This window comes from Puntigrus tetrazona, chromosome 15 (genome assembly GCF_018831695.1).
Source record: "Puntigrus tetrazona isolate hp1 chromosome 15, ASM1883169v1, whole genome shotgun sequence".
Classification (NCBI taxonomy): Eukaryota; Metazoa; Chordata; class Actinopteri; order Cypriniformes; family Cyprinidae; genus Puntigrus; species Puntigrus tetrazona.
This window is the reverse complement of record NC_056713.1, coordinates 21,488,763-21,505,154: the sequence shown is the minus strand read 5'-3', so window position 1 is coordinate 21,505,154 and position 16,392 is coordinate 21,488,763. Positions and strand designations below refer to the sequence as shown.

At 38.3% G+C, this 16,392-nt stretch overlaps 1 protein-coding gene across 3 annotated transcripts in view; it reads right to left on the bottom strand.

Annotated features, from left to right (window-relative positions):
* fat3a (FAT atypical cadherin 3a) overlaps positions 1-16,392 on the bottom strand; it is a 134,458-nt gene that overhangs the window by 49,386 nt on the left and 68,680 nt on the right. For all 3 annotated transcript variants that reach the window (XM_043259418.1, XM_043259419.1, XM_043259421.1), the window contains exons 4-8: positions 12,838-12,956; positions 12,553-12,751; positions 2,912-2,973; positions 1,532-1,849; positions 672-885 (exon numbers count right to left, since the gene is read on the bottom strand). In XM_043259418.1, the coding sequence (XP_043115353.1) occupies positions 672-885; positions 1,532-1,849; positions 2,912-2,973; positions 12,553-12,751; positions 12,838-12,956 (912 nt within the window). The remainder of the gene's footprint in view (positions 1-671; positions 886-1,531; positions 1,850-2,911; positions 2,974-12,552; positions 12,752-12,837; positions 12,957-16,392) is intronic.

Below are 16,392 nucleotides of genomic sequence, written 5' to 3'. Positions count from 1 at the left end.
ATTGCCTACCAGATCAACAGTGTCCGGAACATCAACATCACAGTGTAATAACTTGATTAATATTACTGTAAAACATTATTTCAGTTAACACAATTTTTAATAGTGTATACATAATATAATATAATATAATATAATATAATATTTAACCATCAGGACATCATCTGTGTTTTTTTTTTTGGTAGTTGATATTTGCATTGGTTCGTTGTATAATATAATGTTATACTGTTATTATGATATAATATTATATAATATAAAATTAATCATTTATGTTTTCATGATCCATTATTTATAATGTATTAGTTGTTTGTTTGAGTGTATACAAACCTTACATCACCATGGATACAGACAGCGGCAAGCAATTGCCATGGTGACCGTGGAATGGCAAAAGATAGCAATACAATGCCACAAATCATGCAGTGAACCACAAACATTCCCAGCAACTCTAAATGCAAATAATCGTCCTAATTAATCAGTTATATGTATCAAGATTTGATTATACATAAAGTAGATTTTAAAAAAAAGATTTAAAATTTGTTACAATAAATCCCAACCCCTGGCATTTATTTTCAATCTTTCACTAAACGCTAAAAAGCCGCTTGCATCTCTATCCTGCAGCTAAAGTCATCTAAGCTGCTTAGATCATCACGTTAACATAAAGCATCCGTGTTCACCTGTGATGTCAAACCACAAGGAGGCGGAGCCTTGCTGCTGGGCGGAGACCACGCCTACAATGTCCGCCACTTTGTCGGTTTCCATGACAGTGAAATTGTAAAGCTGCTCGTCGAAGGCGAGAGGAACGGGGCTGGCCGGAGGACGACGTATCCACTCGATGTGCAAACGAGCTGTCGCCCAGCGCTGAGGACGCCCGTTATCCACCGCCTTCACCTGCGGTCAGAGGTTAAACGCACATCAGGAAGACAAAAACAGCAGGCATTAAAAAGGCTGAACTGAAATTGAAGAATGCATCCAGTGTCGACCTTTGCATTGAATGCAAACAAAAGAATGACCCTTTTTCTAGAAAAAGACATTTAAAATGTCAACTCCCTCATTAAGAGAATTGAGCTGCTATATATGTCAAGAGAGTTTTTCCAAGACACTTACACTTCTGGTTAAACCTGCTGAGGCGATTTCTTGTCCTAATATCACATATGGATGATTAATGCAATCCAATTATGTGGGAGAAAAATTGGCATGTTTATTGAACATGGCAGGTATTTGGTGAATGAAGTGGACTAAACAGCTCTAAACATATCCAAGAGTGCCCATCAAGCTTATTAATAATTTATTTATTTATTCTGTTTTATTTTGTTATTATATTATGTTATTATTTATTTTGTTGTTCTTTTAATTTAATTATTTATAATTGTTTTTATTTTATTTTTATTTATTTATTTATTTATTATTTATTTGAAATTTAAATTTTTACATTTTATTTTAGTGACATAATATAAAACACTGCATTTCGTTTTATAATCACATACACGTGTGAGATTAACTTCATTTAGAAGCTGACGGGTCAAAGGTGACTCACGGTAAGAATATCGTAGGTTCCAGCTGTGAACTGTTTCTTGGGTGATGAAACCACACCGGTTTTGGCATCGATTACGAACTTCCCATCCTCGTTGCCATCAACGATGCTGTAGGAGAGTTCAGCGTTGGCGCCCTGGTCTTGGTCGTGAGCGAACACCCGATATATAGGAGCTCCTCGCTGTTTGCGGGTGCGCTCAGGTAAGCGGACCTGGTACACCTTCTCTGGAAACGTTGGTTTGTTATCGTTAACATCCAAAACCTGGATCACCACCCATACTGTGGTGTGTCTGGGAGAGGGACCGCCATCTGATACGGTCACCTGGACACAAAAACAGTGATGAAGTTAGTCATTATCATTTAAAATAGCTGTTTTCTATTTAAATGTGTTTTTAAAATGTAATTTATTCCTGTGATGCAATGCCGATTTTTGTTTTGCATCATCACTCCAGTCCTCGGTGTCACAGAAATCATTCTAATATGATGATTCGCTGCTCGAGAAAGATTTTAATTTCGTTTAATTTCATTGTGGGGAGAGTTAGCAGCCACAGCACAAGAGATGCTTGTCTTAGTAAAAGCCATTATGGATGGACAGGAACGGAGAAATAAGATTCTTACATATTTTTTTCTCTCTGCAGAATAGAGTGATGATGAGTCATGTTCCGCTTTTCTCTCATTTCCTGTTTCTGATATTCGATCCATTTTTCATTAGCAAACATGCCCATCGCTCATCCACCAATCAGCGCGGCCGCACGTGGCCGCCGGCCAATCAGAAGAGCGCGGTGGAACATTTCAATGATATAATTAAAAAACAAAAGCCATTGTGTGTGCCATCCATCTCGGCAACAACAACAGAACGATTAATTCAATTCACTTTATTCATTTCCTTTCACAGACTGCCGTGCCACGCCTGTACAAATTCAATCTGTCTGTCTGAGAGAAAGAAAGAGGGAGCAATAAATGAGAAAAAAGAGGGGGGTTGTAATAAATTAAGGGGGCGTTTGGTCTGTGTAATGTTTGGGTGTCGAGGGATCACGCGGTGAACGGGTAACATAACGTGAGTGACAAGTTCGTTCTCAAAAGATCAACACGACAAATCACTTTCATTACAAACACCAAACACCCACTCGAAAACACTGACTTTAGCACTTAAACATCCGCGAAAGGCAAGCATTTTGAATTTCAAACAGGCGTCTATAGGACTCAGTCAGAAGACGACGGTAATCTCGCGTTCGTATGAAGTGAAAATTGCCGTAATTCCGCCGTCCCTCGCTAAATTGATCTGCAGTTTGGAGGCAGTGCAAATTAGCATGGCTCGCAGCTCTCACACCTGATGTGTGTGTGTGTGTGTGTGTGAACGTGGGTTCGCATGAGTGTGTCTCACCTCCAGTACGTGCTCAGCTTGCTGTTCGCGATCCAGTTTCCGAGAGGTTGTGGTAATCAGACCTGCAACACACAAGAACGCTCGTTTTAGCAGGCGCTTTATAAATATTCTTCATTCAACCACTCCTGCAGTCTCTAACTAGAGGTAATGACAGGGATTTCGCTCTCACAAACCTTAAATTCGCTAAACTAGCTTCATTGTTGGTAGATGAAATTCACTAAAAGCAATGATTACTTGCGTTTTGATACTTTAGTTTTTGAATGATTCAGTAAAAATAATGATAGACTGTACTGGTCTCGCTAAATGCAACTCAATAGTTTGCTTCCCATGGTTTCGCGTTCAGCTCAGGCTGTAAGCTTAGGCCGGATAAAAAATTCATTTCTTTGGCATGGTGCTATAAATTGAGCAACAAACCAGAACTGTTGCAATGCACTGAAGGGAACACTGCAAAATAATAAAAAAACATAATATATAGTAGTGAGGAAAAAAAAATACTGAAAGATTAACAAGAAAGCAAATAATCTGTATAAACAATGTGGCACCGTTTCCACAAAATATTAGGCAACGCAACTCTTTTTAACATTGATAATGTCCAGAAATGTTTTTGAGCAGAATATCTGCATATTAGAATTATTTCTAGAAGATCATGTAACACTGAATACTGGAGTAATGATGCTTCAGTTTTGCATCACTGGAATACATTATATTTTCAATTATATTTACAAATAATTATTACAATATTACAGATTTTACTGTATTTTTTTAATCAACTAAAGGCAAAAGAACCCAACTTGTTGGTAATAATATATTACCTATAAGGAAAGGGTAGTGGGTAGAGCAATTTACACACACAAAAAAGTTAAAAGGTAAATTTAAAGTGAAAATTACACTTAAAAAAGATTATACTTTATCACTACGAAAGCCAATTTTGGCCACGTTGACTTTTTATTTTGTACTTTGGCAGCCCTGCTGCTGTCCTCCTACAGTAACGTTCTCCGTGGCTCGTCAAAGTGCCTGCGGGTCCTTAAGTATGCTTTCTGATCAGGCGCATCCCAGGGCGCCCCATCACTGACCCATATCAGAGATGAAGAGAGACACAAGGAGGAAGAGAAAGAGAGGGGGCGGCTGTGTTGAATCGAGTCACAGCGGCGCAGGGCACTCGTACTGAGAGAGAGAAAAAACGGAAGGAGGAAACAAAAAGACGAGGACGGGAGAGGAGGGGAAAGTGGGGGCAAACAAAAAGACCAGAGACAAAAGTTTGCTGATGACATCATGCCTGAAACACACACACATACACACACACACACACAGAGTCCGTTTGAGGCCCCAACTGGATAATTGCTGCTACCTGAATGGGGTTTACTGGTCATAGTGGGCAAGCGGGGTCTTAACGTCTACAGACTTCTGATCTCATCGCCATGGCAACCGGAGGCTCGTTACGCAGCTACCGCTCTTGACCGGTGTGTGGGAAAGTAAGTCGGTATACAGGGGGAAAAAAACCGACGGATTAAAGCTCTAACGTTCGGACACTGAACACCCACAGCTTTTTATGCGACGTCTATAATATAGGTTACTACACTTTTATAACCGAAAGTTTCTCTTAAAGGTACAGATCACCAAAACATGACTTATCATTTAGTCTGCTATCATTTACTCACCATCGCGTCATTTCAAACCTGCGTTTCTTTCTTCTTTTGAGTACCATAAAACACATTTTTGTAGAATTTCCGTAACCATACAGTTGACGGTACCCATTGGCTTTCATGAAATGCGATGGAAGTCAACGGCTACTGTCAAATTCTCCAAAATATCGTCTTTTGCGTTCAAAAGAAGAAAGTGACACCAGGGTGAGAAAATAACAGAATTAGAATATTTTGGGAGAGCTATCCCTTTAACCCACTTTTAACTAACAGCAATGGATTTGCTAATGAGGTTGTCTTTGTATAAGGATCCAATCAGTGGGAAAGAGTGTGCGCTTAGCTAAAGAACAGCTGCATTCAGTGGAATTAGCATATTAATTAGAAAGACGACTGATTACAAGCAATTAACTAAAACAGCAATAGTATACAACGGCATACCTATACAGGCCAGTTATCTGTTGCGTTTAGAATATGCATGAGACGGAGCTCGCTTATTATCTTTTTAGTTTTTGAGTTATTTTATAATCGCCACATGCGTTTGTTTCACGGCGCATTCGTCTTTTGTTCCTCCACAGTCGTTAAGGGTTCACACGGGAGGCCTTGATTTCCCATGAAACTCATTGTGGATAAAAATAACGTCAGAACCTTTGGAAACTGCCGGAGTTGCGTGTGGTTTGTGCGTCGAACGTCTGCAGGTGGGAATTGGCCCATACGAGTGTGTCTGTGATTCATTGGAGGGGTCGGCGTCATAAATTCGAAACGCGCACCAAAGGAACGTAAATCGACCACACACACACACACACACACACACACACACACACACACACACACGCACGCTGAGATCACACTGCATCTATAAATCAACAGCCGTCTGAAAAAGACAAAGAAACAAGAGAGTGGCAGATTTCAGTTTCAGCGCAGAGGCGATTCATGCTGGTTTTTAAATTGCACGCTTTTTTCTAAATGTCAAAACGCCATCCATAATTTATAGCGAGCCTTTTGCGCTGATTAAAAAAAGTCTTACACGGATTATTTTGAATGAGCGACATAATTAAACAAGTTTATTTAAATACATACTTTTACCAAGTAAATGTCATTAATGGTTTGAGCCATTAATTCTGTTTTTGTCCACCTTTTGAACTTGACCAGCCATTATCAGTATTTCTGCTTTAACTGTAACTATTTTATCAAGGGAAAATTGGATTACTGATGTATTACATTAAACGTAAGCCATTTTGTAATTCTAGGAGTGTGCATGTCCTTGATTTTGTGTTTGATTTAACATATTGGTAATACGTAATGAGTTTTCGCTATTAAATTTTTAAAAGTTGCATATTTGTAAAATATATAAATTATTTTATATATAAAATATATGAATAAATAATTGTAATATTGAACTAAATGTGTAAAAGTAACATAATACAATTTACATAAACATCTAAAAAATAAAATTATGTAAATGCTATCTTGACAAAGAAATAATGCAAAAGTAAGGTACAAAACTATTTATGCAAGCATTTGAATGCAAACTACAAATTAAAATTCCAGGTATCTAATAAAGCCTGTTTTGGTTTTGCACAAGTGTCTTTTTGCTTATCGAGCCTGCGTTTATTTGATTAAAAATACACAAAAAACAGCAATATTGTGAAATATCACAATTTACTATTATGTAATTTATTCTTGTGATCAAAGCTGAATTTTCATTATCATTGCTCCGTGTCTTCAGTGTCACATGATCCTTCAGAAATCATCCTGATACATTTCTTATTATTATCACCGGTCGTGCGTGGGTTCGTGTGTTTCTTGGGTATTTCTGGCCTAATTCTGTCAGTACATTACAGATAAAAAGTTAGACTGTATAAAGAAACGCCACTAGAGAAGTGCTTTAAAGATACGGCTTATTACTGCTCTTCAGGCCATGCTATCGCAGAAATGACGAACGGTGCTTTTGATAAAACTCCGGGAGTCGTCTATTATTCCAAATGATCCATTATGGAAGATAATCGGAGCGATCGCAATCATGGCGGGCAGAACGAATGCGGATCTCCGCGCTGCATCGCTGCTTCAAGAACGGAGAAAACAGGGTGTTTACATGCTGTAGAAGATGCAGTGATTATCAGAGCCACAGCAGACAGAGAAAGAGAGGGAACGCTATTCTTAGAGTCTTTCATCATGAGCGGGAAGACAGAAGAGAGCGAGAGGAAGACGGAAGGATGTTAAGGAGTCGCGGGGGGACGGAATGGAAGAGTAAGAAACCGAGAAAGAGACACAAAAAACACGTAAGGCCTTGTGAACGAGAGAAAGGGAGGGTGATACAGCGAGAGAGGGAGGAGAGGAAGGTGTTAGCGGAGGATAAGAGAGAGATGAGAGAGGATGAGACGGAGGGGGAGGAAAGACGAGGAGGAGAACGAGCAAACGCGAAGGTGCGAAACCTGCAGACGACAAATTACTGCTGAGACAAGCAGAAGAGAGAAGGAGCCAGGATCCGCAAGCCTTTCGAAGAGTTTAAAGCCGAGGAAGTTTGAAGACTGTTGACCATTCTGCCGTCCAAATAGACTGTGACTGACGAGTGAATAAAATCGAGTTATAGGAACCGCGACACGATGCCTGGTTTGAATTGCTAGAACGCCGCCCTGGCTGTTTTACCTGACGTAAGTGAACGAAATGAGAGGAGCTCGCGTGTAATAATGATGGACGTGTTTGTGCTCAGCTCTCCTCTTGTGATCTAACGCACTCCGAGCTGCAGGAGACTCCGGCTTGCTGACTTCAGAGCGGCTTTTAGCTTCTGCGGAAAGCCACGAATAGTCATTTTAAAGAAGTTTTTAGCGGAATCCCATAGGGGACGCTTGTGTGATCAGCTCCGTGCGTTACGAGGAAACCACAAAAAAAAGAGTTTTGATGATGTTATGAGAGGTAGCGTTTCACATAGATGCTGGCTACGACAGAAGGACTGTATAGGAAAACATGCAAGGGTAACTTTTCATAGAAATGCATGCGCGCATTCTTAATGTATTAGTTCAAAAAAAATACAGAATTAATTATACTTTCTGTAATATTTTGGTTTTATAGCAACTTTATACATACAGATTTTAAATAAAAATATTATATGAATAATATATATATATATATATATATATATATATATATATATATATATATATATATATATATACACACACAAAATAATACAATATTTAAAAGTACAATCATGCAAATACAAAATGTGAAAAATTAAGATATATAAGACCTTCATCATATAAATACACACACCTGCTTACACCTTCCTCTCCTCCCTCTTTTATGCTTTACATACACCTAATATCACCCTATTATTCTGTTTGAATTGCTACATTAAAAAGCACTAAAAAGCACGTTCACACAAACACACACACAAAAATAGACAAATGAAAAAAAATGTTTTATGAAAAATGACGTAAAAGATAGTTTGTGACCAGTCAGAAATATTTATGTCCATTATATTTTCTCAATTCACCTGCTACTGGCAGGTGTGACGGAACATCATTTTGGCGCACATCCATTCCTCCATCTATCCATATATATTTACCCACTCCATCATCTGTCCATCCATCCACCCATTTACGACAGCGCGTGTAACGTCTGGTGGGATGTTCGGAAAACTCAACGAGAGGAAATAAATCAGAGCAAAACGATGCTTAGGGAGCGTGAAGAAACGTTCAGGAAGAGTGTTCAGAAGGCTGTAATGTTTAGGGAGAACGGAGGAGTGTGTCTGTTAACTGAGGTGAATGAACTATAACACTAGATTTTCGCTCGTGTTGTTCAGGGAGCATGTGTAAACTGCTCGGTTCCGCATTTGTTTGTAGATGCACTGGGGAGAACAGACTCTGAACTTAAAAAAAGCTTAAACGCACTTCCAAATGATGCAATTTCCCACTGCTGTCTACAACCCAGACGGTCTAAATGAATTTATCACTGTACGTAAGCAACAGAATACTCAGAATCCATAGATGACTTGCGCTGTGGATCGGAAACAGCGGGCTTTGATTAATAGAATATATGCTTCCGTTTATCATACATAATTCTATGTAATAAAACCATTTTAACCATTGCTTATTTTTCTTTTATTTCAATATTTACTAAACTGCTCTTCTGTCTACTGAAACGTTAATGGAATCTGCAAATTGTTCAAATAGCACTTTGTATTTCCACCAAAATAATATAATTATAATTATTTTTATTGTTATAATATAATAAAAAATACTATTACTACTACAACTACTAATGATGATGTCATGTTGGTGTTACATTTTTATAGGATATTAAATTAATACTAATAAAAGGTATTATTATTATTATGCAATTAGTTAACGGCATCAAAAAACGAATAATTATTATTATAATTACATGATTAATATGTGATGATAACAAGAACAATATTAGTAACAATAATATTAAACATTACCAAATCATTATACTGTTATATATTATTATAATTATAATATTAATAATACATTGTATTTATTTATCATTTGTTTTTTTGTTCGTTTTTTTTCTTTGGTTGGCGCCGTGATGCAATTTCTTTGTTACGCTTTCGAACTGAATTATTTTGGACTGCTCTAAGATTTTATTCTTTTCCTCTTCTGCCCTTTTATTGATACCAGAGGCTGGCTTTCTGGTATCGATCAGTCGAGATGTTTAGGGTTTGTGTATAAACTCCACATTTACAAACACATCTGCAAAAGCAATAAAGTGTACAAGCAACGTCCCCCATGACAGTAAAGAAATCCTTCAGAAGCATGTGTAAACTATCAAAAGAGACCTCGTATTTCTCAACGCGGGGATCAATCCAGGCAACTACAATATAACTTTAAGTGTCCCAGCAGATGTGTTGGACTGTCGAGGGAGCACACAAACAAGAAGCGCGGATGCGTCTAGGGAACGTGTGCAAACTCCAGTCTTGTGAAAGAACTAAAGATGTTTTGTTTTGGAGTCACCTTCACAAAGCGCTGCAGTGCATCATCAAAATATCCTCATAACATCTGCCGCCAACAATGCTGACTACACACACGCGCTTTCAAAAAAACACACACCCTGGCTCCGTTTTCTCAGAAATGTGTCAATAAATAAACATTTCCTTGCGGCGCACGCAAACTCCAGTGACTCAAAGATGCCATTAATTAAACACACACACATATAACAAGGTCTGAATTTTCAAAGCTGTGCATCCCGTTCTCCGCTTGAAAAGAAACGTTGTACGAATCAACTCAGAAACATCAATTTCAACTCTGCTTTACAGGGCGAATAATAAAAATGACCTCTGAAGTAATCTTTACTGTATTGCTCGATGCTTCTCCACAAGTTCCCTCCTCGTGTGTGCTTTATTTAAAGTTGGAATTGAATGAAGTTTCCTGAGAGCGGTAATTTCATCTCTCTCTGTGCGCTCGGTATATTTGACTCGGCATCAATAATTCATGTAATCTATATACATAAACAGACAAACAAGTTTCCAAATAAAAGCCCGACAAACGGAGCTGGGGTGTGTGTGCCGGGTAAATGCTGATGCGTAATGGTTTCTGTTACGCACATACATTTGAACATGATCGGGCTGAAAGGCCTTTCTCATGATGCTGACAGGAGAGAGCAGAGGCCTGCGTCCGTTTGATTAACATTTAGACAGCTTTCAATAGAACAAACACATACAAGACCGAAGTCAAACAGTTCACTCCTAGAGCGATAGAATGATAGAGTGAATGATAAAATGGCAGATAGATAGATGGATGGATGGATGGATAGATGGATAGATGGATAGATGGATAGATAGATAGATAGATAGATAGATAGAGTATGAGGGGTTGGACAATGAAACCTAAACGCCTGGTTCCAGACCACAATGATTGATTATTATGGTGTAGGGTCTCTTTTTGCGGCCGATACAACATCAATTGGTCTTGGGATTGACCGATGCAAGCCCTGCACAGTGGCCAGAGGGATTTCGAGCCATTCTTCTTGCAGAATAGTGTCCAGGTCACTACGTGATGCTGGTGGAGGAACACTCGCTCCTCCAAAACACCCTAAAGTTTTAAACAATATTTAGATCTGGTGACTGTGCAGGCCACGGGAGATGTTCAACTTCAATTTCGTGTTCATCAAACCTCTCTGTCACCACTTTTGGTGTGTAATGGTGCATTATCATCCTGATACACGGCATCGCCTTTAGGATACAATGTTTGAACCACTGGGTGCACATGATCCTCCAGAATGTTGAAAGCGACGTTTGGCGTTTTGGTACGAGTTACCAGATGTTTGGCTATAGCAGCCCGGCCATGTATATTGAACCTGTGGAGCTCCAGATGGACCGTTTTGGTGGAAACAGGAGAGTTGAGGTGCACATTTAATTCTGGATGAGTTGGGCAGCTGCGGTTTTATGTTTTTTGAATACAATCCAGGTTAGCATCCCTTTCAGACAGCTTCCTCTTGCATCCACAGTTACTCCTGTTGGATGTGGTTGGTCCTTCTTGGTGGTATGCTGGCATTACCCTGGATACCGAGGCTCTTGATACATCACAAAGACTCTTGTCTGGGTCACAGATGTGCCAGCAAGACGTGTACCAACAATTTGTCCTCTTTTGAACTCTGATACGTCACCCATAATGTTCTGTGCATTGCAATATTTTTAGCAAAACTGTGCTATTACTCTGCTAATTAAACCTTCACACTCTGCTCTTAACGGCGGAATGTGCAATCAATGAAGATTGGCTACCAGACTGCTTAAATTTAGCCATGAGACCTCCAACTCTAAATTGACCAGTGTTTCAGTTTCATTGTCCAACCCCTGTAGATAAAAAGATGACAAACAGAGATAGAGCAACAGACAGATAGATAGACAGACAGATAGACAGACAGACAGAAGGATAGAACTAAAGATGGACAAATAAAGTAACATTTAACTGGACTCTTTTTCCAGAAGGATCCATAGATGGCGACCAGTGCTTTTACATTGATTTGTAACAAGATCGAACTTCCACACAGATACACAAACACACACGCACGCACGCGCACACACACAAACAGTCTGCAGAAAATTGATGTGTTTTGAGTTTTCCAGGAAATACAGTTTATGAAAACAAACTTATTGCATCAAACCTCACAGCACTTTCTGATCTTTCTCTTGGGCTGCTTCCCGCTTGCTGTTGCCTTCTGCCTTTCTGACAGCTTGACCTTTTGTGACCTTTAAAAAGTTTTTAATTAGGATCGGCGCTTCCTGCTGACATGCACTACAGGGTGTGTGGCTGGAGGGAAGGGCCTGTGGCTATGAAATTAATCTGTCAATCAAAGACAAATCCATAACACCAGCCAATCAGCAGCCAGGATTTACAGTAGACTTAAATGATGATGTCATAATGCGGAGAACAGCGACAGACCTCAAGAACTCACAAACCCACATGCTGATATTTAAACTAGTTAATTTAAATACTAAATGAGCAGAATTAATTAATGAACAAGAACGAATAATTAGCTTTATCTACAACAAAGACTAAAACACCCATAAAAAGAACAAAAAAACATAACCGAATAATTTTTCTTTAGACACAGTACTTTGGTAAATCATAGTATAGATAGATAGATAGATAGATAGATAGATAGATAGATAGATAGATAGATAGATAGATAGATAGATAGATAGATAGATAGATAAATGGATAAATGATAGAGGGATGATAAAGATGATAGATTTTAGATGGACAGATGAATGGTGGAATAGAATACTGTATGCATGGATGGATAGAATGGATGGATGATAAATAAAATATAGATATGGATGGATGGATGGATGAACAGATAGATGAATAGAACGATAGTTGGAAGTCTGGATGGATAGAATGATGGATTGATGGAACATTTGATAACATCACTGTACCATGGTACTTTTTTAAGGGACACGGATACAAAGTCAACTTATTAAAACTGACAGTAATTTATTCTATCTATCACACAGAAGGAGTTTGATTGACAGACACTGACCGGTGCGCGGGTTGATGCTGAAGAAGTTCTGCGGGTTGCCGCTGGAGATACGGAATGACAGGCGGGGCTCGGTTGCCGTGGCGTCAGGGTCCTGCGCTTGGATCTGAATGACGGACTGGTCCTTCGGGGAATTTTCCGGAATGGTAGCGTGATACATCGGCTCAGATGTGAGGGGAGCGTTATCATTAACATCCTCAACCTGTTCACACACACACACACATTTACCAAACATATCTATCTATCAATTTATCTATCTATCTATATATCTATCTATGTATGATTTACCTGTATGTACACTTGTAGTGCTGCTGACTGCGGTACCACTCCTAGATCAGTAGCGTACACCGTCAGCCAATAGGAGTCCTGCGTCTCTCGGTCCATCAGATCTGTAGTGTAGATGACACCTGGAAAATAAAACGGAAGAAATCAGAACATCACAGACTGAACTTTTTAATTCCAGTCAAACAGTGGCAGAAGTGATCATTTCATTTCAATGTGTTCTACACTGAGACCGACAAACTCATATTAAGTCTGATAGCAGTAATTGCCGTCAAAAAAGCAATTACAGAACAGAAACATTAAAACCGAGCAGTGTAAATTGTTATATTGTTGACATTTGGTCTCATAAAACAGAATAGGATTCTAAATGAGTAGTTTATCCTTGAAAAGTGTTTGGTGCTATTAAAAACACTGCAGCAACAATGCCTCAGCCAATGGCATTTGTTTGGGGCGGGGCTTCCGGCTTGGCTGGCCAATGGCTAAAAAACCTGTTTGAAGACAGTCATAGAAGGTCTGTTTACTGATGCTAGTAGTAACAGAAATTATTGCGTAATAATTGAAATGACTAATAATTGAAAAGAAATGACTAAGCAGAAACATTAAAGTCTCGTATCTCAGATTACCAAGCAAACAATTTTTTGCAAAAGTGTGTAGTAAGTTTGTTTGAGTCTAAAACACATACAATGTCTCAGCCAACGGCTTGAGTTTGGGGCGGGGCTTCCTGTTCGGTAGGCCAATGGTGAGAGTTCTGGAATCCTCATTATTTACCACAACTGTTCTGTGGTGATGCTAGCGGTGAGTCACCTTTAAAAATATCTGTTTTTCTCTGATAATCCAGCAGCTCACAGGTTGTGGTAAATTTAGATCAATAAGGAGGTCACTTCCATAAGTCACGTAACAGAAAGAGAGCAGAAGAAAACACAGCCCTCGGGCTACAGACAAAATAAAACCCGAACCTCTGACCCTAACAACAGCCCGACATTTTCAATAGCTCCATGTAACCGTAAACTGAGGTCTTCAGTCTCGGGGACAAAAAAATGAAATTATGTCTATGGTCAGAACATTAAAAAAAGAAAAAAGCAGTTCATCTCAGAAAGTGAGACTGGTTAACCAGGTGAGACACAGGGCACAAGACTAATGTAAATTATCCAGATAGAAATCTGTAGTAATACAATATAATATAATATTATTATTATTTTAAATTCCCAGTAATTTCTGTATAAATTCAATGCATGCCTCTGGCTGAAACTACAGTTACCATGGTAAATTTTCGGCAAGGAAACTAGAATCAGACTTGAATCAGGTAAAGGAATCAGATCAGGTTCCTCTGTATTGAAAAACAGCCTGAGCTTTTGTGTGTGTGTGACATCAATAATTCAGTCTGTTAGCCTGTAGGATTCATAAAATCCTTTAGTTCATTGTGCTGGAGTGAGAGCACACGTAATATATTCGGAACACCAGCAGAACTGCCCGAGGAACCTCAAAATGAGAGTAGATGATGAAAAAAAAGGGACACGGAGAGAAAGAGAGACAGAGAACAGAGTGTATTCTATTCTCCGAGGTAATAGAAACTCACTTTAGCCAATCAGAGACACAGATTGGAAGTCCAGCCCTGACAAACCAGAGTCATCTTACACCATTACCACCAACCAGAGCAGCTCATTCAGCCGCACACACACACGCACACACACACACACACACACACACATTCTGATAAAAGGGGAAATCTATTGTTTTGTACAAAGCTAATTATATTTACTATAAAAAATATAATATATATATATATATATATATATATATATATATATATATATATATATATATATATATATATAATAAGTTTTAATTTCAAAATTATTATTAATGTTATAATATAATACATTGTATTATAATCTTCATTTATTTATTTTTATAAACCTAGTTATAAATACTCCAAAACTCTAACTGTACAACGATATTGTAATTAACATTAAAATAATAACTAAAACAATAAAAACCTTCCGGGAAAAATAATACATTATTAATACATTATGATAGAGGACATGTATGTAAATATATATACTTGTATGTATATATTTATATATTTCTTTTAAGGTATATAAATATACTTTTTATTATATTAATTATATTTGTTTAGTTCTAAATATAATTACTATAGCAAAAATGAAAAAGAAAAATGTATATACCTAAAATATAAAATATTAAAATGTATTTTTTAAATATTGCATTAATCTAAAAGTGAAGATTCCATCTTTTGTTTATTATGAAGCTAATTATAATTACTACAGGCAAACTAAAACGTCTTTTTTATTTAGAAAAAAACACACTGAGACATTTACACGTGACATTTAATTTACTCAAACCCAACTGCAAGATATATTTCTGTATTTTACTAAAACAATATTATACATTTTACTACCGTTTTTCGACATTATTTATTTATTAATAATTGCTACAATTTAGCTCACTTTTGTGTACAATTTTGTCCTCAGTCTACAGCTAAGCAGTCACACACACACACACACACACACACACACACATACAGTCCTGGCTGGAAGCTGATATTTCTGCCAGAGCTGAGCGAGCAGATAGGAAAGGCAGAGAGAGAGAGAGAAAAAGCGAGCGCAAATAAACGAGTGGAAATGGGGAGATTATTTCGCTTTTTGTCGGTTGTTGTGTTCCTGCTGTCTGACCTAGATAAGAACGATACGAGTCAATGAAAGAGTGCCAACCGGATGGCATGAGACATGCACGTGTGTGTGTGTGTGCGCGCGCGTGTGTGTGCAAATATGTGTGTTAGTAATGCTGTTCATTGGCATAATCTCTGTGATCAATTATTAATGAGAGCCCAATTATCTACATCCTGCCTTTCCCAGCATCCTCTTACTGTAACTCGGGGTTTGTAAGTGAGATAGTAGGCTCATTAAATATGCAGGCCTCTTATAGATTCGTTAAGAACAGAATACAAATAAGCTTCAAATTAGTCTCGCTGAAGGAGGGAGTGAAAGAGCGACGTGTTTAGGATGAGAGGAAATGTGAGGGTTTTCTGTGTGTTTATGTAATCTCTCTCCCAATCTTTGATCTTTGACTAATCTTTGGTTTAATAATTGATCCTGGTGCTTTCAAGACGAGTTCTTTGGCATCGCAAACGTGTTGTGTGTGTCAAAGCTACGCTTCCCCGCACAGTTATAGTCGCGCATTAGTTTCGAAAGCATCTCTTAAAGGGGCAGGGCACCCAAAAATACAAAATCTGACGGTTCACCAAAAATGAAAGATTGTTTAGCCCTTCCAGACCCCGGCGACTCTTTCTTTTGCGGAAACCGAAAAAGACATTTCTGAAGAATGTCTGCTTTATTGCATGGATGGGGACTGGAGCCGACAACCCCCCCAAAAAACGCTTCATGAAGTAATATATAAGACTTCTGCACTACATTCCAAGCTTTGTGTGGGGAACTAATGACATGATTTCCAGTAGATCTTGCGCTTAGTTTAAATTTGTGTAAATATAATGCATCAAGACAATTGGCATGAAGATCTTTAACAATTCCTACTTTAAACCGC